At 36.3% G+C, this 20,239-nt stretch overlaps 3 protein-coding genes across 5 annotated transcripts; 2 read left to right on the top strand and 1 right to left on the bottom strand.

Moving 5' to 3' along the window:
* Nucleotides 1–655: 655 nt before the first annotated feature.
* Nucleotides 656–5,266, top strand: LOC121751181 (thioredoxin reductase NTRC). Its single transcript, XM_042145897.1, has 10 exons — nt 656–946; nt 1,334–1,541; nt 1,638–1,743; nt 2,461–2,726; nt 3,376–3,655; nt 3,876–3,983; nt 4,133–4,219; nt 4,305–4,409; nt 4,620–4,750; nt 4,996–5,266. The coding sequence occupies exons 1-10, from the start codon at nt 760–762 to the stop codon at nt 5,054–5,056; spliced, it is 1,539 nt and encodes a 512-aa protein (XP_042001831.1). The 5' UTR covers nt 656–759; the 3' UTR covers nt 5,057–5,266.
* Nucleotides 5,267–7,975: 2,709 nt separating this feature from the next.
* Nucleotides 7,976–14,101, top strand: LOC121751978 (kinesin-like protein KIN-14L). Of its 3 annotated transcripts, none has more exons than XM_042146822.1 (20): nt 7,976–8,112; nt 8,261–8,335; nt 8,710–8,867; nt 8,986–9,132; nt 9,222–9,477; nt 9,708–9,799; nt 9,880–9,948; nt 10,106–10,204; nt 10,356–10,430; nt 10,609–10,690; nt 10,816–10,911; nt 11,014–11,181; nt 11,257–11,363; nt 11,449–11,627; nt 11,765–11,929; nt 11,998–12,248; nt 12,384–12,550; nt 12,660–13,501; nt 13,583–13,758; nt 13,839–14,101. In XM_042146822.1, exons 2-20 carry the CDS (start codon nt 8,266–8,268, stop codon nt 13,913–13,915), a joined length of 3,276 nt encoding a protein of 1,091 aa, XP_042002756.1. In that variant the 5' UTR covers nt 7,976–8,112; nt 8,261–8,265; the 3' UTR covers nt 13,916–14,101. The 3 variants fall into 3 exon arrangements, with proteins under 3 accessions (XP_042002756.1, XP_042002759.1, XP_042002757.1); XM_042146825.1 differs by having other exon boundaries at nt 7,982–8,112; nt 9,708–9,796; XM_042146823.1 differs by having other exon boundaries at nt 7,982–8,077.
* An 879-nt stretch (nt 14,102–14,980) lies between these two features.
* Nucleotides 14,981–17,520, bottom strand: LOC121751979 (xylan glycosyltransferase MUCI21-like). The gene is made up of 3 exons (XM_042146826.1): nt 17,140–17,520; nt 17,003–17,053; nt 14,981–16,471 (listed from the first exon to the last, which is right to left on the bottom strand). Exons 1-3 carry the CDS (start codon nt 17,372–17,374, stop codon nt 15,225–15,227), a joined length of 1,533 nt encoding a protein of 510 aa, XP_042002760.1. The 5' UTR covers nt 17,375–17,520; the 3' UTR covers nt 14,981–15,224.
* Nucleotides 17,521–20,239: the final 2,719 nt, after the last annotated feature.

A 20,239-nucleotide genomic window follows, 5' to 3' on the forward strand; every position in this document is an offset into this window, starting at 1 on the left:
TCTATCTAGTGGTGGACCCATGCAGGCTCTCATGACCTCCACGACATCCACGACATAATTACTGATGATGTAAGCCACCGCCTAATTAGTGGCCATGCAGGATCTCATGACCTCCGTGACCTCCACGACTTAGGGTGGTGATGCAAGCCACGATCTCAGTTCTATATATAAACGGAACTTAGATCCGATAGAGGAGACACCAACTCTAAGAGAGAGAATATCATATAGCAAGCTTGTATTTGTAAGCTGTAGAAAACAGATCAAGCAATACAACTCTGCCCTCTTTTCTTCCCGTGGACGTAGATTTACCTCAGTAAATCGAACCACGTAAATCTCTGTGTTGTGATTTCTACTTTCCTGCATTTACTACCACCAGAAATTCGCGGATTCATCAGATGACAATAGTAGAACTCACAAATCAAAATTTCTACTATATCCCAATTTCATTGTCGTTTATAGTTTTCCATTATTGTCATTTGAATATGTATTTATACAAAGACATTCGAAATAATCTTCTCTTTTTAAATATTTTAAATTGTATACCGATATTAGTTACATTCCAGAGTTTTTGGAAAAGTAAAGTAAAGTAATGTAGCAAAAATTAAAATTAGAAATCAAATTCGTATTATTCCAAAAGAATTTTGATGGCTTTAAAGAGATATCGTAGTTTCCGAAACCAATGGCATTCACTCCCTACCTTCACCGCTAGATAACAAACGGACCTCAATTCAGATTCCGATCCCTCCTTCTCTCTCAGCAATGGCGACCACTCTCTCCAACGCCCTCCTTCCTTCTCGGAGCAATTTTATCTTCCTTCAGAGCGGCGGCTTGACCTGCCGCCGAGCCGCCGGATTCTCGGTCCGGCCGAGTCACCTCCGGATTTGCAGCTCTCCGCACGTCGCCATTTCGGCGGCGAGTTCGGTGGATGAGCAGCCGACATCTTCAGGTAAGAGATTGGAATTTCTGTGATTTGGACTGTTTTTGACTGAGCTGAGTAGTGTATTATTTTGCATGCTTGATTTGCGTTTATGTTCTGATATTTGTGCAGGAATTGTTGAGAGGGATTAATAGAAATTGTGTGTATAATTATGATTTACTATGGATTGTATAGAAACCTTTCCGGTTAGGTTTTAGAATCGAGGCCTGTATGAGTAGAATTGTGCCTTTTGTATGCTGCTCGTTACGTTACAATTGGAACCCTTGGATTCGTCGAGAGAGAAGTGTTCTTGTTCTTGGATTTGTCAATGTTGAGAGAGAGGCAGAGAGGAAGTTATTTAAGTGGAGCAAATGACTATTAGATATTTTAAATGCAGTCAATCTCTCTCTTTTGCAGCTGGGGGAATTGAGAATGTGGTAATAATAGGATCAGGTCCAGCAGGATACACAGCAGCAATATATGCAGCTAGAGCCAACCTGAAGCCAGTAGTGTTTGAGGGATTCCAAGTAGGTGGTGTTCCAGGAGGACAGCTGATGACCACGACTGAAGTGGAGAACTTCCCTGGCTTCCCAGATGGAATAACAGGCCCAGACTTGATGGATAGGTACTGGGATTCAAGAACTGCTTCGGGCTTGATGTGCCATGTTGAGATTCTTAATGTTCGTGTTTCTCACTGAAAGAAGTGTGTTTATTTGACCAGGATGCGAAAACAAGCTGAGCGCTGGGGAGCAGAATTATATCAGGAAGACGTGGAATTCATTGATTTGAAAAACAGACCCTTTACTGTGAAAAGTAGTGAACGCAAGGTGGTGCTAGTTTTGGCGGTTTTCATTTGTTACAGATTTGATATCTAAATTAGGCCCTTCTTGCTATGATGGAATCATGGAATGGAATGGAACGACAATTTCTATGCATTTCCTTTGCATTTTCATTTCATTCCATCGTACAAAGCAAATGAATAGAATGGAAGTAGGAATCACATTCCATTGCATCATACGAAGAAGATCCTAAGTATTTTTCTGTTTGTTGATCATTCATCTTCTTTAAAATCTGAACCTTTACTATTGAATTCTAAACTCAATGTTTGTTTTATATGGCATGAACTTTTCTCATGAATTTGATGTTATATCTTAATTTATTACTCATCTGTTTACTTCCATAATTGCATGAAGTGTCTGGTTTCATTCTTTGCAGTGAAAGATAGGTCATATCATAGTGAAAAATGTTACATTTTTGCATTCTTAAGATAATGATGCAGATTATTTGGTACTATTTTTATTTCATTAACTCCACATTTTTAGTTGCATGTGCAGTAAGCCTTGTGTTGGCTGACATATCTAGAAACAATCTTTTTGGATTTATGGATTCATATCTTTCTAAATCTGTCTACTCTGCATTTTGTATACCAAATCCAGTTCTGCATTTACTACATTCTTTGATTGATATATGGTTTTCTTGTGTATCTCCGGCTCAATTTTTCAAAGAACATTGACTTATTTTATAATTCCTTCTTGGCTTTCCAGGTAAATTGCCACAGTATTATCTACGCTACTGGAGCTACAGCAAGGAGACTGGGATTGCCTCGAGAAGAAGAATTTTGGTGTAGAGGAATCAGTGCATGTGCTATTTGTGATGGGGCATCCCCATTGTTTAAAGGCCAGGTCCTTGCTGTGGTTGGGGGAGGTGATACTGCTACTGAGGAAGCTTTGTACTTGACTAAATATGCTCGTCATGTTCACTTACTTGTTCGTAAGGACCATCTTAGGGCATCGAAGGCAATGCAAGATAGGTAAACACATATGTACTTCTGCAACATATCTTTTGAAGTTGTGTGGTGGAACTTTTGCAGTTTCTTTAACAAATGTATTGAGGAGGGAATGGAGTCCTTCTAAGTTTACATTTGATAAAATTACCCATACATATATACAATATCAGATTTAGAAAATTTAGGGCATCTCTCCTAGAAACCTCTGTGAACACACACTCTCTCTCTGTCTGTGTTGAATAAGAACTATAAAGAAGAAAGAATACTTCAGTAATACAAAATTATTTTATTCCATTCCTAGGGTCTTGTTTCTGGATACTAATCAGAGGGATGGAATCAATCAAGGAATTACGATTCTATTCCTTTTCTATTTCCTGTGCATACCAGGCATTCCTATCACCATTCCATCATACCAAACACCTCCTTCGAGAATACACTATCCTGACCTCACTGTAGAATTGAGTATAGCATTTTAGAACTGAAAATAGCATTAACTGTCCATACATGTATACTTATGGGGAAAGAAAATGAAATGCTATGATTCTACTTTTGGCTTCCATACATGTATATTATTGACTTTTTTCGGGCCAATTCAATTACTAATCAGCAACGTTTTTTAAGTTTCAACTCCCTGAATGTTTGTTTAACAGGTTGATTATGGCGAATGTTTCAGAGTACTTTACAATCCAAATATCACCGCCCACTTCAATACAGAAGCAGTGGATGTCGTGAGCAACAACAAAGGGCAGATGTCAGGCATATTGGTCAGAAAGATTGACAGTAATGAGGAGTCTGTTTTGGAAGTGAAAGGCTTGTTTTATGGGATAGGTCATTCACCGAATAGCCAGTTATTAGAAGGCCAGGTTGATCTCGACTCCACTGGCTATGTTTTGGTCGAGGAAGGTTCTGCTAAAACTTCAGTAGAGGGTTTATTTGCCGCTGGTGATGTACAGGTATAGTATTCCATAGGTCCTCTTCTGTCGCATTACCTTGATATCTTTATTGCAGTTGACTATTGATTGCTTTCGCCTCTTCTCATGGCTAACATGTCATGCTTTACGGCATGCAATTCAAAATTTATGTACCCTTCTATTAATTTATGTTTCTTGTTTCCGAAGTATCAGCCTTGTGTAAATCTCATGGACTACGATTTTATATGCTATCAATAAATAGGATCATGAGTGGAGGCAAGCAGTAACTGCAGCTGGATCGGGATGCATTGCTGCTCTCTCTGTTGAAAGATATCTAACAAGTGAAAACCTACTGATTGAATTTCACCAGGCAAGCTACATCTGACTCTCACTTTCATTAAAAGTGATCGAGTGAAAACAAACAATTGAAATTTTTTTGCCATTTTGATTTAATTTTTCAGTCTGGCTATTGCATGTTTCGTGCTGATGTAAGTTAATCTTATATTTCTGTAAGTACAGCCTGTTAGTGAAGAGGTTAAGAAAGAATTCACTGATAGAGATGTTCAAGAAGGTTTTGATATGACAACAACAAAGCACAGGGGTCAGGTATGAATTTCTCAACTGAAGTTCATTCATTCATTTGCTCGTTCAACCAATACTATTATTACATGCTGCGTCCTTCTCTCTCCAGTACGCTCTGCGGAAGCTGTACCATGAAAGCCCAAGACTCGTCTGCGTGCTTTATACATCACCGACATGTGGCCCTTGTAGAACACTGAAACCAATTCTTAGCAAGGTACATGTCTCTGTCTAGTCTATAGTTAACGGTGCACAGGTTTTGGGTTAAGACGCTCTCCATGTATATTGTTTAATAGACGAAAATTAATTCAAAATGAAAAATTTACAAAGATTGTATATCATGAAGATGGAAGTATTTGAATTACCTCTACATATTTCCCGCTGCATACCAAATTACAATGCTATCTATAACCTCTCGATGTGGCAGGTCATAGATGAATTCAACCAGCACGTCCATTTGGTCGAGATTGACATTGAGGAAGACCCAGAGATAGCTGAGGCTGCAGGAATCATGGGCACACCTTGTGTACAATTTTTCAAGAACAAGGAAATGATCAGGTTGGTTAAATTTGGTCCTAACCATCAACATTTCGATTCCTTTATGTACTACAACCTGTTGCATTTGTCTCAGATATATCACCAACCTAATTTTTCATATTATCTATATAGCTTTGTGATGTTTTTTATCGTCCGCAGGGATAATGAGTGCCTTAATCTTACGATAATACATTATTAGAACCTAAAACGTTGTCGTTGAGAAAAATGTACGTTTTTGTTGATCTTGATTTTAATTGAACGTGCAGGACTGTATCGGGTGTGAAGATGAAGAAAGAGTACAGAGAATTCATTGAAGCAAATAAATAAGGTGATGCTCAAGAAGAAACTGACTCAAGTTTTATTCACTACTTATGTGTGACTCAATTTTTATGTGTAGCAATTGTACCATTTATTTGCTGAAGAAACAGAAAAAGATATACCATTTCTTTTGCCGTTGAGATTGTATATTTCGAAATAGTCTTATTTAAAATGTACAAAACCGCTAGTATTTCTTTTTATGGAGCTTCAATCTTGTCATTTTTGGATTGTATATAGCTTATCGTACAGAAAATTCGTTGAAATTTTCGAATTATCTTTATTGCTTTAATTCACATTGTATTACCATTTTAATTCGATTGAGCTTTCATTTTTGAATGCCTTTGAGCTTGAAGTTTACTAGATATAAGCTTCCTGAAAATAAATCTCAACTCCAAATTATTTCATCATTATTTCATAAGTAACAATCATTTAAAAAAAATCCTACTATATTTGTTAATTACAATATTCACCCATCCAATTTCTCCTTTTTGTCCATTTTTTTTCTTTCTATCGATATGGGTTAAAAGTGCAATTATTTTAACACTTTAACAATTTTAATAATCTTAAATAATTTTTAAGAATATAAATTATAAAAATGACTACTACATTGCATATATACTTAATTTCACAATGGTATCACCCAAAGTGATCATTACGTCAATTTTCTTATATACTCAGCAACTTTGAAGCAAAATTGGTAAGACGAAAAAGCTATGACGTATAACAGTTAAATTGATAATAGTCATTAGTCCAGTTATTTAATTATTAAATAATTTTCAAGATTATAAATTATATAAATGGCAACATGCACATAAACTTAATTTTTCTTAGTGATATCACCCAATTAATTAATTATCGTTATGTCGATTTTTTTTATGTTCTACATCTTCATGCAAAAAACATTAAACAAAATTAGATATTACTATATATAATAGTAATAAATAAATTAATATAGTAATATGCGTACAATTATTATTTTTAAATAATTCTAGAATTATAAATTATAAAAATGACTACATGTACACACTATTTATATTTTTTAATGATATTACCAAACTAATTGATGATAATTAATTCGATTTCCTTGTATCTCTATATCTTTACTTAAAAATATTTAAATGAAATTAGTATAATAATATATAATAATAAGAAGAAAATGAATTAAAATAAATAATAGTCATTCGTTCAGTAGTTATTATTATTATTATTATTATTATTATTATTATTATTATTGTAAATTGTAAATTGTAAAAACTCGTACATGTGTATATACTTAATTTCCCTTTACTATCACCTAACTTATTGAAAAATTTTAAATCAATTTCCTTGTATACTCTAGATTTTTTTGTGAAATAAAATTAGATATGATAAAGTATAAGAAAAAAGTAAATCAAAATGATAATAGTTATACTACAGGTATATAAATACTAGTATTTGAATATATATACTTAATTTTTTTGTAATATTATCCAACTAATTGATAACTATTAAATCGATCCCAATAATGTTAAACTTGGATGTTACTCAGAAGTTTAAAAGGTTGAAATACATAATAAAAATAAGTTTTAAAATTTAAAATTTTAAAAAATGAATTAGCTACAAGAAAGAAGTTTAAATTTTTTTTAAAATATTATCTTGAACTTTATCGGATTTAATTCGTTAGATAGATTTGTTAGAGACAATTTGATATCATTGAAATACAAAGGACAATTCAATTTAAATTTGCCTAAAGTTTTAGGGTTTCTATGGTTAAAAGATTATATTAATGAAAATAATCAAAAGCTTTTTTAGTGGTATCTTTATGAATAAAAGGGTAACGTAGGAAGGAAATAATATGTTAATAAGCAAACCGGTTTAGATAAAGCCAATTTAAAATTAAGAACATTTTGCATATATGATTTATGTTAATTTATCTTTACTCCTTTTCTATATACCACTCATATCTCAAAACAAACAATCATTTAATCATCAATGAATTTCGCAAATTCAAAGTTCATTTATTTCAACTCTTTATATTTGATTAGTATTGATTGGAGAGATGCATAAATATTGTGGTGTTTTAAAATAAAAACATTGCAATTATTAGCAACAATTAGGGATACTTCTTCCTAACAATTAAGGATGTCAATCTAGTCTGAAATTTTTTTGGACTGATTCCTTTACCCGCTAACAATGTGTATTATTTTAATCTTATATGTGGAATTTATTAACAATATCAAGTACTATAAAAGTAAATTCAATCACAAGATATTAACTACCACATCAAAATAGAAAGAACATGATAGAGATTTACCATATAATGAAATTAAACTACTCAGATCTAGCAATAAAAAATGAGCATTCGAGTGGAGTTAAGAGCCTAAATTATTTTTAATTAAAATTCACAATTAGTAGACAATACATAAATGTGTAAAGCTCAACCTAGAAATTGTATAACTACAATAAATTGACTTGACTTTTCTACCAAATAAATCATCGATATTGATACAAGCAAGTATCGGTCAATCTCAACTGTCTAAGATGGAAAATTTACCAAACAAGAAAAGATATAAACTAATTGAATATTAATTGCAATTAGAATCGTTGATTAGTTTACTCAATTGGAAAATAATCTTAATAAATCTGAACTCTTATTTAATAAACGCTCCAAATTTTAATTTTTCATTCCAGTCAAAATAGGAGTAATTGATAAGGAAAGAAAACCAAGGCCCAAATGAAACGAGCCCAAACGAAACGAGCCCATAAAGCAACTTTAAATCTCAAAAGAAAAATCAACGGTTCGGATCAGTTGACTCCACGATCGAATTCAAATTTTTACCCGAGTAACGTTACGATTCCCGAGCCTTCAGGTTCGTGAATCCCGAGCCTAAACTTTTTTTTAACTAAGTAAAGAAAGAAATGAAATGATATAATTAATCACACACTACCATTTTCTCTTCTCTTCAGCTGAGATTGCAATTTACAATCCCCATTCTGTTCTTGATTACTCTCTCTAAACGAGAGATTCTATTGGATTTGTTTTCTCTCTATGTAAGCAGGCTCACTCGTGGAAATAAATCTTTGGAGTATGTTCTTGGATATGACTTCAATTTTTTTAATCAATGTGTTTAACCTATAATTGTGTTAGTGTGTGAGATTGAGATCAATTGCGTGGAAATGATTAGAGATTTTAATTAATTTCTTTGTAATTGCGTTAATGGCAATGTATTTCAGCTTTGATGGAGGATTCGCAGAGTAGAGGGGCAGTTGGTGTGTTGGATTTGGCTTCGAGAAGGGCTGAAGAAGCAGGTATTGTTTGTTCGTCGTCACATGGATTGTTTCTTGGAATTTAGTTTTGTGTAATTAGTATTTTTGATTAACTAATGAAAATCTGCATGCATGACGAATTAATTTCGAATTAAATCGCAGCCATTTATTGTTTTTTATTTACAGATAAATAATCCAGGATACGATCTTTCATTTTTCAGTGTTTCTGGAATATTTGAAATCTTATTTTGTTGTTTTTTTTTTAATTTTGCTTTTATAGAAGATGGTTGTAACGTGTTTCAAATGTGTGCTCTGTTTCTGGAAAATGTGCAACTGTTTGAGCTTCAGTGGATATATATAGGCTAATCAGGTTTCTCCTGTTCGATGTTTTCGTGTTATTTTACTGGAAATAATAGCTTTGAGGAGATATCAAGCAGTACATTGGCTTGATTACCTGGTGGGACCGCTGGGAATACCGAGCCAACCATCAGAGAAACAGTTCATCTCTTGTTTGAGGAATGGGCTAGTCCTTTGCAATATAATCAACAAAGTTCAACCTGGTTCAGTTCCTAAGGTATACTTTTTTGTCTCTTGGAGTTTATGCATATGTATGTAATTATCTGTTATTCACATTCGTAGGTCCTTGGATCATTTTGATTTATGATTGTTTTTGTATTACAATATATTATTAGGTGATAGAGAAAACTACACCTTTACAATCATTACCATGGGATTCCCAGCCTTTGCCAGCATATCAGTACTTTGAGAATATTCGGAATTTTTTAGTTGCTGTTGAAGAACTGAAGCTTCCCATATTTGATGCTTCCGTTTTTGAAAGGGTAGGAACTGATTTTCCTTTACCGTATCAACTATCATTTGCGTTGTAATTTGTAACCTGATGTATATGAATTGTTTTTTGCGTGTTTAGGAAAATTTGGTTCAAGGGTCGTCTATTAAGGTTGTTGACTGTATTTTGGCACTAAAAGATTACCATGAATGGAAGCAAATGACAGGAGGCTTCGGAGTTTACAAACCACCCAGATCACCGCTAATTTTAAATTCAGCTGGTAGAATTTGTCCTAGAACTCCAAGTGTAGTTTCTTCCAACAGTTCGAGGCGATTAGACGTGACAGGAAGCAGCAATAAACCAGTGCCATCAGAGAGCAATATTACGAAAGTCGAAGGTAGATTAACTTGTTTCCAAATATTCACATATTATTTCCGCCCAAAAAATGATTCTCATCTATGTGCGATGGATAATATGTGCAGCAAATAATTACTGTTAATTATCTACATTGGGAAACATATCGCAGCATTATAAGAAGAGACATTTATGGCTACATCAGTTCAAGTTTGTTTTAGTTTGTCCTAGTTTATAACTTTATACTAAGTAATATTTTGTAAACTTCCACAGATGTTATTGTCAAGGTTCTTGCTGAACATATGGTTTGCTCAAAGGAGAACATAGATAATAACCTCATTGCTTCATATCGTAGTGGGAAGGTGGTACGTAATTTCTGACATCACTCTTTTTTCTGGAACTATTGAGAAATTAAAAATTTGAATCTACCTTCTTATTTCAATAGAATCCGGCAACTTTCCTCAACGAGATTATATCAAGTTTTGAGGAAGAATTCAAAAAAAAATATCCCGAGGTAAGCTACGAAAGTTCCCTACTTTAGAGAAAATCTCCTAGCCATTATTTTTAAAATTTAAAAAATGTCAAGGTTGCCTAGAAAAAAAAGTTAGAAGTTTGGTGACTTGATTTTTTCCGAGATATCTACATTTTAAAGTTTGTGTATCATTAACCAGGTGAAATTCAGTATGCAGCATTTAAGAGAAAGAAGTAGCTCACCGTTGCATGTCAAGTCAGTTCCGCTTGCTGATTTGTCAAATTTGCAAAATCATAAGGTATCATTCTAAGAAGCATAAACAGAGTAATCTGAATCGACTTTTCTTCATAACTCTTAGATATGTCAACTGTACATACATTTGGAGTTTGTATCCATTAAGTAGGGACTTTTATTTTATATTTGACACGGATGAATTATTTCATCAATAGTGTTGCAGAGCTTGCTTGAAGAAGGGTACTTGCAACCACTGGAATCAAGTTAAGCAGCAAGAGGGCGAACTTTTGGTTAGTTTATGATTTAGTTTTAAGCAATGTTATCAGCATGTGATATCTTATAAATCTTGTAATTTATTTTCCTCTCAATTATAAGCGCAAGCCCTATCTTCCAACGCTTGTCTGACAGGGATATGTATTGTATTAGTTGAGTGGGTTTAATGTGATCGAATTCCATTTTCTATTGCAGAACATCAAATCGCTGTTGTCGAGTGCCAAGCAAGAGGCTAAATGCCTGCAAGCTCAGATTCAAAGTGATTTGAAACAACTTGGTATATTTCTCTCAGAGAACCCTTTACGTGCTTCATTGTGCTAAAATGCATCATGATTCTTAATGGAAATGCTTAGAGTATCATGAATTCTCAGAAGTCATTTGCTGTTTGTTCACATGGTTCAGGAGATCAAGTGCTTGAGATGTCTTCTGCTGCTCTTGGTTATCAAAAGGCTGTAGCAGAGAATCGAAAACTATATAATATGGTTCAGGATCTGAAAGGTTAGTAGAGATTATATCAACTGAGATACACAACTATACTCTTGCCATCTTAGAAGTTTGATCTTTTAGTTATTTTACATGTATGTTTCTGCCCATTTTCAGGAAATATTCGAGTATATTGTAGAATTAGACCTGTAAGTCCTGAAGTCCAAAATGTTATTGATTTCATTGGAGAAGACGGGTCTCTAGTGGTAAAAGACCCGAAACCCCTAAAAGATGGAAAGAAAATTTTCCAATTTAATCATGTCTTTGGTCCATCATCCTCTCAAGGTATGAAATTCTTTCATAAGTACGTAATGCTTGGAATTGTATACCAATCTTATGTTTGTAAATCTGGTATTTCAGATGAGGTTTTCAGAGACACACAATCTCTGGTTAGATCTGTAATGGATGGTTACAATGTGTGTATGTTCGCATATGGTCAAACTGGATCAGGCAAAACACATACTATGGTGAGAATGTACATCTCTCTTTTCTCATTGAATTTAGTGTGCATACTTATACTAATATGCAATGCTCGACACTTGCTATTGACAGTACGGCCCTCCAGGTGGATCAACGAAGGAGTGGGGAATCAGTTATTTGGCTCTGAATGATCTCTTTAAGCTTTCTGATCAAAGAAGTGACCTCACGAAGTACGAAATTCAAGTCCAGATGGTTGAGATTTACAACGAACAAGTCCATGATCTTCTAGCTGAAGATTCAGGCGTTAAGAAATATCCTTTCTCATTTAGCCATTTTATTTCCACTGATTAAAACCTCATTAGATTTTTTTAATGGACAAATATTGATTTTTCTGTTTCTTTATGTATGCATTATTCTTTTGCATAATTGGTTTCTTAACTATCAGCACATTAGAGATCCGGAGTTGTATGAGTGAAAACGGCTTGGCCCTTCCTGATGCTACGTTGCGTCCAGTGAAGTCAACAATGGATGTCATAAACTTGATGAAGCTTGGTGACATGAGACGATCTATTGGTTCCACAGCAATCAACAGTAGAAGTAGTCGTTCACACAGGTCAGGAGTTAACTTCCTATGGCAATTCAGCGTTTTAATCATAGCAGACACTAACTTTGTTTCTGTAGCGTATTGTCCGTTCATGTCTATGGTGCCGATACTTCTGGAAGCATGCTTCGGAGCTGCCTCCATCTGGTAGATCTCGCTGGCAGCGAACGGGTGGATAAGTCGGAAGTAACTGGTGATGGGCTCCGTGAAGCACAGCACATAAACAAGTCTCTTTCTTGTTTGGTTGATGTTATCACAGCCTTGGCTCAGAAAAACTCACATATTCCCTACAGAAACAGCAAGCTCACTTTACTTCTCCAGAATTCTTTAGGTAATGCTATATCTATATCTATGCCTATATGAAATTCTCTTTTGTGTAATCTTATGCATTTAATGGCTAGAAAATCGCAGTCTGAATTTGAGTGAAGTGTGATGCAATGTTACTGATTAGAGTTTACCTGATCAGGAGGAAATTCCAAAACCTTGATGCTTGCTCACGTGAATCCAGAGGGTGATTCTTTCGGAGAGACTATGAGTACATTGAAATTCGCACAGAGGGTCTCAACGGTAGAGCTCGGTGCAGCACGTGCAAATAAAGAGAGCAGCAGTGAGGTATTAGAGCTCAAAGCTCAGGTATGTATAGACTAGATGATACAATCAAAATTGTTTAATCCGTCAAATATATGCTCGTGATGAGATTATATGATTATGCGGCTTGATGGAAGCTCCATTGTTTTTGCAGATAGAAAGCTTAAGAAGAGCATTGGATAACAAGGAAATTAGGACCCCTCCAATGACGAAAGCAACAGAATCAGCAAGAACAACAACAGAACGAACACCCCCGCGTGTCAGAAGATTAAGCATCGAGAATGGCTCCTACACGGCACTGGAGAAACCTATGAATTATGATGACAGAAGGGCGGCTAAAACTCCTTCCGCAAAGCCTAAACAGACGGAGCGAACGCCTCCTCCAAAAAGCAGAAGGTTGAGCATTGAAAATAGCACCCCTATAAAAGCAGGAGCATCTATGAATTATGATGACAGAAGGGCGGCAAAAACTCCTTCCGCAAAGCCTAAAGATACCGAGCAAACGCCTCCCCCAAAGAGCAGAAGGTTAAGCATTGAAAATGGCACCACTGTAACAGCAGGTGCATCCAAGAATCATGAGGAAAAAGGGGCCAAGACCCCTTCTACGAACACTCGTTCACGAAGATTGAGTCTAGAAGGTCCGAGGAATGTACAGAAGGATTCCAACCTCATAAAATCACCAAAACCGGTAACAAAGATCTCAAAGCCAGAAGTGAGAAGTCTGCAAAATCATAGCCAGCTTGATCAAAGGGCGCCTCGTAGCCCAATAAGTTATTCTGTGAAAAGCCCGATGATCCAGCTTGATACAGCGAACATGAGGGTGATTCCGTTACAAACACCAAAAACACCTGAACCACAGATAAAATCAAGGAACGAGGTCCAGAGACCGCTGGCAACTGACTCTGGCCAGACCCCTTCCGCAACTCATGGAAAAGGATCCCAGATAAGAAAGTCTCTTCGAACTATTGGGAAATTCATCAATGGCTCAGAGAAGAGGTAGGCAGTCCTATTCTTGCTTACTATTGTTTAAATGAGTTTCATTTTTCTGCAAATTCACCTATTTATGTGAAAATGCAGGAACCAGCAGCAGCAACCAGCAAAACCAATGACACCATTCAAAGGCACTGGCAAGCATGATCCTAAATCTCCAACATCATCTAATCCAAGGGCCTTGAGGAGGCAGTCATTGACAAGCATACAGCCACCAGAAAGATCTAGACGATCTTCGATTGGGGGCATTCCAACCGATCCTTGTGAGTTTAGTTAGGACAAGATTTCGTTTTATGATATCACTTATGTTACTTTCTTTGAACACCTCTCTTTTCTTCTGCAGATGGAAATGAGAGTGTAAATGCTAAGACACCCCCTCCAGTTCGAGCTTCCACAAAGTTAACAAAACGCTGGCTTTAAATCGCGAGGAAATTTGCTTTAGCTCGATGCAAATCAGGAGAAGCTGACAATTTGATTCCTTGTACAGAAGTTCAAGGTTTGTAGAATTTTTGTACTGGAAATCAAGGGGAAAAATGGATTCTTGATTGACACAAATGCCATTGTCTATGAGATTTTAATGAGAAACTAGATGCCATTTCTTCATGACATGCTTGGTACTACTAATATTGTAACATATTTAATATACTATAGTAGTAGTAGTAAACAAAATATATGTATATGCCCACAGTAACGGACTTTAAAGTAGAAAATTGGCTGCTGTAGATCCTAAAATTAAATAAAGGATTGGTGATTTTAACATCACTCAATCTTGCATCATTTTTAACTTTGGCATTTCTACCAGAAATATGTGGTTTTTAGTTAGGGTTCACAATTTTCAATACAACACGAAAATTCAATATAAGAGTGCATGAAATTAATGAGTTTGGTCAATTCTTATTGAGTTCGTCGTGTCAAGCCTTATTGAGTTTATGTTCTTATCGGTTTTGTCTGATAGAAACCCGATAATTTGGGATTGAATAGGATTGGATTGGGTTGTTGGGTTCGAATAACCTATTTAAAATAATATTATTATTATTTGAATAATTATATTTCAATTTTCTTATCTAGAGCATGATGTAAAGCATGTTTAAATGATGTAAAGCATGTTTAAGTCATGTAAATTGAGTTTTTATCGTGTGAATTACATTAAAAATCATGTTTAATCATGTAATATCTTTTAATCATGCAAATCAAGTTTGTGTCATTATCGTATTGTTATTGTGTCGTATCAACTCATATTATATCGTGTTCAAGTTGAGAATTTCTTTAACAAGTCAAGTTCACGTAAAACCTTATTGGATTGAGCATTATTAGGCTAATCCAATAAAGGCCCAACTCTTAACAACTCTTGTTTGGGTTTGACTTTATTAGGTTGGGTCGTTATAAGGTTAACTTGATAACGACCCAAACGGCACGATTTGACACCCCATTTCACATCAGAGCCAAGTTGGAAATTTTTTACCCTCAATCAAAAACACTCAGAGAAATTCATAATCAGTTGGAATAATTTCAACAGATTTCAGTTGGAATCCTCATGTATTACATTTCGAAGTTTCATATTGCTGTTCATACACACACGAGTGTCAATAAACAAACAATGCATTAAGTAGTTTGATGTACAAATGACATTACACTAATCTTTACAACCCTCTCTCTCTCTCTCTCTCTCTGTATTTGATTTACAAAGTGATGCTACACTAAACAAAAGAATGTGTTGAAGACAAGGGACTTACACAGATAGACGGCGCAAAGGCCTGCTTTTCCGAGCTCTGGTGAAGTAGTATGCGCGAAGCAATCGCTTCTGAAACCTCCGAAGATCCAACCTCACATCCTGGGAATCAAGATAGATCTTCTTGGTGAATTCCCATCCCTTTTTGTTCACACTGTCTGGATCCATCAGTATAGGATCATCCTTGCTGTAATCTTGATACAGTGAGCTCTCTTTAGCTAGAATCTTGTAGCCAATGTAGTTCAACCCGAGCTTCATCGCCGGCTCCCCATAGTAAGTAGCTGCAGCCCAGTCTGTACCTAGTGGTATGACTTGAATGAACACCGAGCCGGGCTTCATGAAAAGGAAGTGAGTCATGGCAGCACCGTGGACCCCAACCATGACGTCGCTTGAGTTGAGAACGCGGTAGATTTTAGCAAGCTCGGTGCTCCTCTCGGGCCTGAGAACTTCCACAAAGAATCCAATATCCTCTGCAAGTTTCACCAATGCATCTTGATTGGTTATCGCCCTAGACCCGTTCCTGGCTACTATGACCAGTTTAGGCCTGGTTAAACTCCGCTCCCGTGCCACTATTCCCGCCTCAGCCGCCTCACACTCCTCATCCTGAACGAGGCTGCTGATACGAGGCAGGTAGGAGCGGTCCAAGAGATCATGGAAGTCGGATATGGTCCTGTTCTTGCCTTCCATCAAGGCAGGATCAACGCTGAGCTCGTCGTGGATTCTCAACCCCATGATGGCCTCAGGGAGGCAGTGGACCCTCGTGTCGTTGCTGAAGTCAATAGGCGGGAAGTCCGAGAGCTGTGACAGTATGTCTCCATACTTTGTGACCCACCAGTTGTGATACTCAAGAATCACAAAGACAACCTTCTTGTTGAATTCTTGGGAGGTTATGTAGAGGGGGATGATCCCGTCGTTGAACTCGTGGTAGAGGTTGCCCGTGAAGCCTCCGGTTGAGAAGAACACAGCCGGGACGTCGTGGCGGACATCGCAGGCGTGGTGGGGGCCCAAGCCGCTCCTGACAAGGAGGTCTAGCTCATCAATTGTGTCCATGACATGGGATTCCCATTTTCTTGTGTAGGGCCTAATCTTTTCATGCTGGATCACCTCCTCCTCGTCAGATGGGGCGGTGGCGTTAGGGCCACCGGGACGGTAGAGGGTAATGGATGAGGAGGCAGGGTGAGTTCTCAAATCCCCTTTCATCACACATGTGTCTGACCTTGTGCTACTTCTATCACAACAAAGAGTATCTGCATTTTGAGAGATATATGTTGTGCATCAGTTACAACTCCAATGATAGATAAAGATTTCATCTTTACACTAACAAATACTACCTCGTCCCTCAAATATAGAAACTATTTTCATATTGGCCGTCCCTTAAAAATAGAAACTTTCGAATCTTTCTTTCTTAGGACGTGGACCCCACAATCCAATAACACTACTTCGACTGCCTATTCTCTTCAATCCAATAACACTACTTCTTCAACTACCCATTCACAAAAAGATTTTATCTTTACATTAACAAATGTGAAAAAAACTAATTAAGCATAAGAATTAGCCTGATTAAACAAAATACTCCAATTGAGGTGATCATCCTACCCCACTGCAATAGTAGTAGCCCAAATAATCCCCACCTCAGGCGTTCAAATCCAATTTTTTTTTTAAAATCTCTATTTCTTAAAGCTCTCATCAACTTTCCTCTCCAACACAAAGAAAAAGAAACACAAAAAAGAATACAATAGAAGAATTTGAGAGAAGAAGAGGAAATAGCTAAAACTAACCGTTGGGAAGGGACAAGCAAAGGAAACCCTTGACACCTCTTTCAGATTCATCTGCAAAACAAAAGAAAACAAATAAATAAAACAAGAAATCAAGGAAGAAGAAAAGAAAGCTAAATTCCAGGAGAAAGAAGGCTTACAGAAGAGAGAGAAGGTGGAGGTGAGGGAAAAGAGCATGGGAAACAAGAGCAAGATGCAAGAAACGAGGGCGAAAAAGGCCAAATATAAAAACTTGGGCTTGAATCTCTTGTGAGAGGAGCAGATTAATCCAAGAGGAAGAGGGTGGTCTAGGCCTGAATCTTCATCTACAACCAACATGTATTCTTTGCCTTTTCTCCACTGGCTGTGCAGAAAATTCTTCTGGTACTTGACCATTTTTGCTTGCTCTTACAATTCAAGGAGGGAGAAGAGAGAAGAGGAATATATGAAATGTGCTGTGTTCCTATCTTGCTGTATATTCTGAGAGAGACAGATAGGACTTAGGAGAGGGAGGAGAAAGAGTTGTGTAAAGCTTGCTTTCTGAATTTCGAAACAGAAATTAATACTACTCTGTATGCTAATTTTGACAATGTGTTTTTTTTGTATTTAATGTATTTTTTAATTAAATTGGCCTAATTTAATATATTTTCAGTTGTTCAACGCGTTACTGGAGACTGAAAAAGAGTAAACAGTGACAGCTAATGATTCTTGAAACTATTAAATAAAATACTCCCAAAGAATATGCACTTTGAGTTCGGCTCGACTTTAACTATTTATTATCATTTTTATAGAACGAGTGTAGAAAATTAAATGTGACAGTTAATGCAGGACGGATGTAGTATTAAAAATAGTGTCCAATCCAAAGTGCATATTCTTGGAGGGAGTAATAAAATGTGAGTGTGAATAAGTTAGTGTAATGTAGGGTCTATTACCAAAATTAGTAAAAAAGTAAGTATAACAAGTATTGACGAACGGACTAAAAAGGAAATCAGTGACAAAGAATGGCGGACGGAGGTAGTATTATATCATTGCCAGATTATACAGTCTTATTTTATACTACTACTATAATTGTAATGTATAGTATAGTAATTATGAATGAACATTTCTTCTTGCCATTGTTAGGAATGACTTGTGTAGTTGTGTCTCTCTTGATTATGTAAACAAGGCATGGTCATCATTGAAAATCAAAATACCTAAATAAAATTAGAGAAAAAGGCCTCTAAAATTGTCACGGCCGCATTTTGCTAAGGATAGCGAAAACGGGCAAACCGCGACTAATAAGAAGGATTTAAAAAGCGGGGAAGAAAAGGGGTAGAACTTGAGGATTCACACAAAGGCCAAGTCGATTGATATCATGAAATAAGAACCAAGTATTCAATTACATAGTCTTGAAAATAGAATAAACATCTCGTCAAATAAATCAGAGTTCGATGGTGAGATTCTACAATTCCCACTTCACTAAAGCACAATGGAATAAGTCCTTACTAAACGACTTTGTGTATGAAGACACGAATCGTTGGAAGATCCACTTGATTATTTAATAACATCGACTCCGATCAATACTCCTTCCTCCTGACGTTCAACCTGCACATTTATAAATACATGCAGGGCTGAGTACAGGAGACTCAGTGGACACGTGCCGAAAATCAAAACATACATTATATAGTTTCCATCCATCTACAGTATCACACGGGGGTTTTTCTTAAAAGGCCCGAGCATACTAAATTCTTTGTGATCTTAAAAGTCCGACTGATCACTCTAAGTTCTTCAAAACTCATACCATATCTGAGAAACGTGTACCGTGAAGGTGGCCACCTTTGGCGAACACCATAGCCGGCCAACCCCTTTTGGATGGCTCACGGCTCTTGCGCACATTATTCCGAACAGGATTTGTTGTCCCATTGGGAACCGAATTTGTTACATAGCTTTGGCGTCGCCAAAACTCGCAGGCATATAGCCCCAAACAAATAGGCCTCAACCAAACATTTTATGGCATGACAACAACTTAAAAAAAATAATTCCAGCTTCATTTTGAGAAAAGATGATATTTCATATTTCGCAAGTATTTTATTTATAACCACACTAATGTGCTTGATATTAAAAGAAAGCCTACCTGGTATGCTTATTCCTCAACTTAATTACTCGCTTTGGCCTCACTCGCCCTTGAGCAATTTATCTTTTGAAAATAAATAGCGTAGCACGCTAGTACTTGAACTATTTTTCTTAAGAAAAGAATGCATGCATCCTATTGGATAGCACCTACATCTTAGTCTCGGCTTATAGGATTTTTCTTAATCCTAACTCGGGCACTACTTTGCAGAATTATTTATTCACTTTACTAATTTTGGAGAAATTCTATTTTCTCTAGCGCAATTATTTGGGCACTTATTTTAAATTAATTATGGATTCTTGGAAAATCCCTTTTTCCTAAAATCCTTCTCTTCGGATTTTTCTTAAGGCCGCTCATGGCATCGCGGGGCGACGCCGGTCGGCTTTCGCGTCTCCCACTTCGTCACTTTCCATCTTTGGGGACTTAATAAATTATTCAGGAAAAAATTAATTAATCAAGCTCGAAAGTTGATGAATTAATTTCCGAATAAATTACTAGGTTCCCGAAGATGAAAAATAATGATGCTGGAGAAGCGAATGGGCCGACCGGCGTCGCCCCGCGACACCATGGGCAGCCTTAAGAAAAAATCCAAATGAAAAGGATTTAAGAAGGGATTTTCCAAGAATCCATATTTTATTAAATAAGTGCCCAAATATTTATTTTAGAGAGAATATAATTTCTCCAAAGTTAGTAAAATGAATAAATAAACTCTGCAGAGCAGTGAAGCCCGAGATAGGATTAAGAAAAATCCTATAAAAGCCGAGACTAAGATGTAGGTGCTATCTTATAGGATGCATGCATTCTTTTCTCAAGAAAATTGGTTCAAGTACTAATTAGCGTGCTACGCTATTTATTTTCAAATGATACATTATTCAAGGGCAGGTGAGGCAAGACGAGGGTTGTTATTTGGACATAAGCGTATAAGGTGGGCTTTCTTTTAATATCCAGCACTATAGTGTGGATATAAAGCAAATACTTTTGAAGTTATGAAATATCATCTTTTCTCAAAATGAAGCTGTGATTATTTTAAAGTTGTTGTCATGCCATAAAATGTTTATTTTTTAGGCCTGTCTGTTGGGGCTATATGCCGAGGGTTTTGGCGATGCCAAAACTAAGTAACGAATTTGGTTCCCAATAGGACCGCAAATCCT

The sequence above is a fragment of the Salvia splendens genome, chromosome 10 (assembly GCF_004379255.2).
Source record: "Salvia splendens isolate huo1 chromosome 10, SspV2, whole genome shotgun sequence".
In the NCBI taxonomy this organism is placed as follows: Eukaryota; Viridiplantae; Streptophyta; class Magnoliopsida; order Lamiales; family Lamiaceae; genus Salvia; species Salvia splendens.

Excerpts from the sequence above, each read along its gene's own strand:
- LOC121751979 (XM_042146826.1), bottom strand. The coding sequence starts at position 17,374 with ATGGTCAAGTACCAGAAGAATTTTCTGCACAGCCAGTGGAGAAAAGGC. Across the intron at positions 17,054-17,139 it reads CTCCACCTTCTCTCTCTTCT|ATGAATCTGAAAGAGGTGTC; the intron begins GTAAGCCTTCTT and ends TTTGTTTTGCAG. Across the intron at positions 16,472-17,002 it reads TTGCTTGTCCCTTCCCAACG|ATACTCTTTGTTGTGATAGA; the intron begins GTTAGTTTTAGC and ends CTCAAAATGCAG.
- LOC121751978 (XM_042146822.1), top strand. The coding sequence starts at position 8,266 with ATGGAGGATTCGCAGAGTAGAGGGGCAGTTGGTGTGTTGGATTTGGCT. Across the intron at positions 9,800-9,879 it reads CATATCGTAGTGGGAAGGTG|AATCCGGCAACTTTCCTCAA; the intron begins GTACGTAATTTC and ends TTATTTCAATAG. Across the intron at positions 11,930-11,997 it reads AGAAGTAGTCGTTCACACAG|CGTATTGTCCGTTCATGTCT; the intron begins GTCAGGAGTTAA and ends TTGTTTCTGTAG.
- LOC121751181 (XM_042145897.1), top strand. The coding sequence starts at position 760 with ATGGCGACCACTCTCTCCAACGCCCTCCTTCCTTCTCGGAGCAATTTT. Across the intron at positions 1,744-2,460 it reads TGAAAAGTAGTGAACGCAAG|GTAAATTGCCACAGTATTAT; the intron begins GTGGTGCTAGTT and ends TTGGCTTTCCAG. Across the intron at positions 2,727-3,375 it reads TCGAAGGCAATGCAAGATAG|AGTACTTTACAATCCAAATA; the intron begins GTAAACACATAT and ends CGAATGTTTCAG.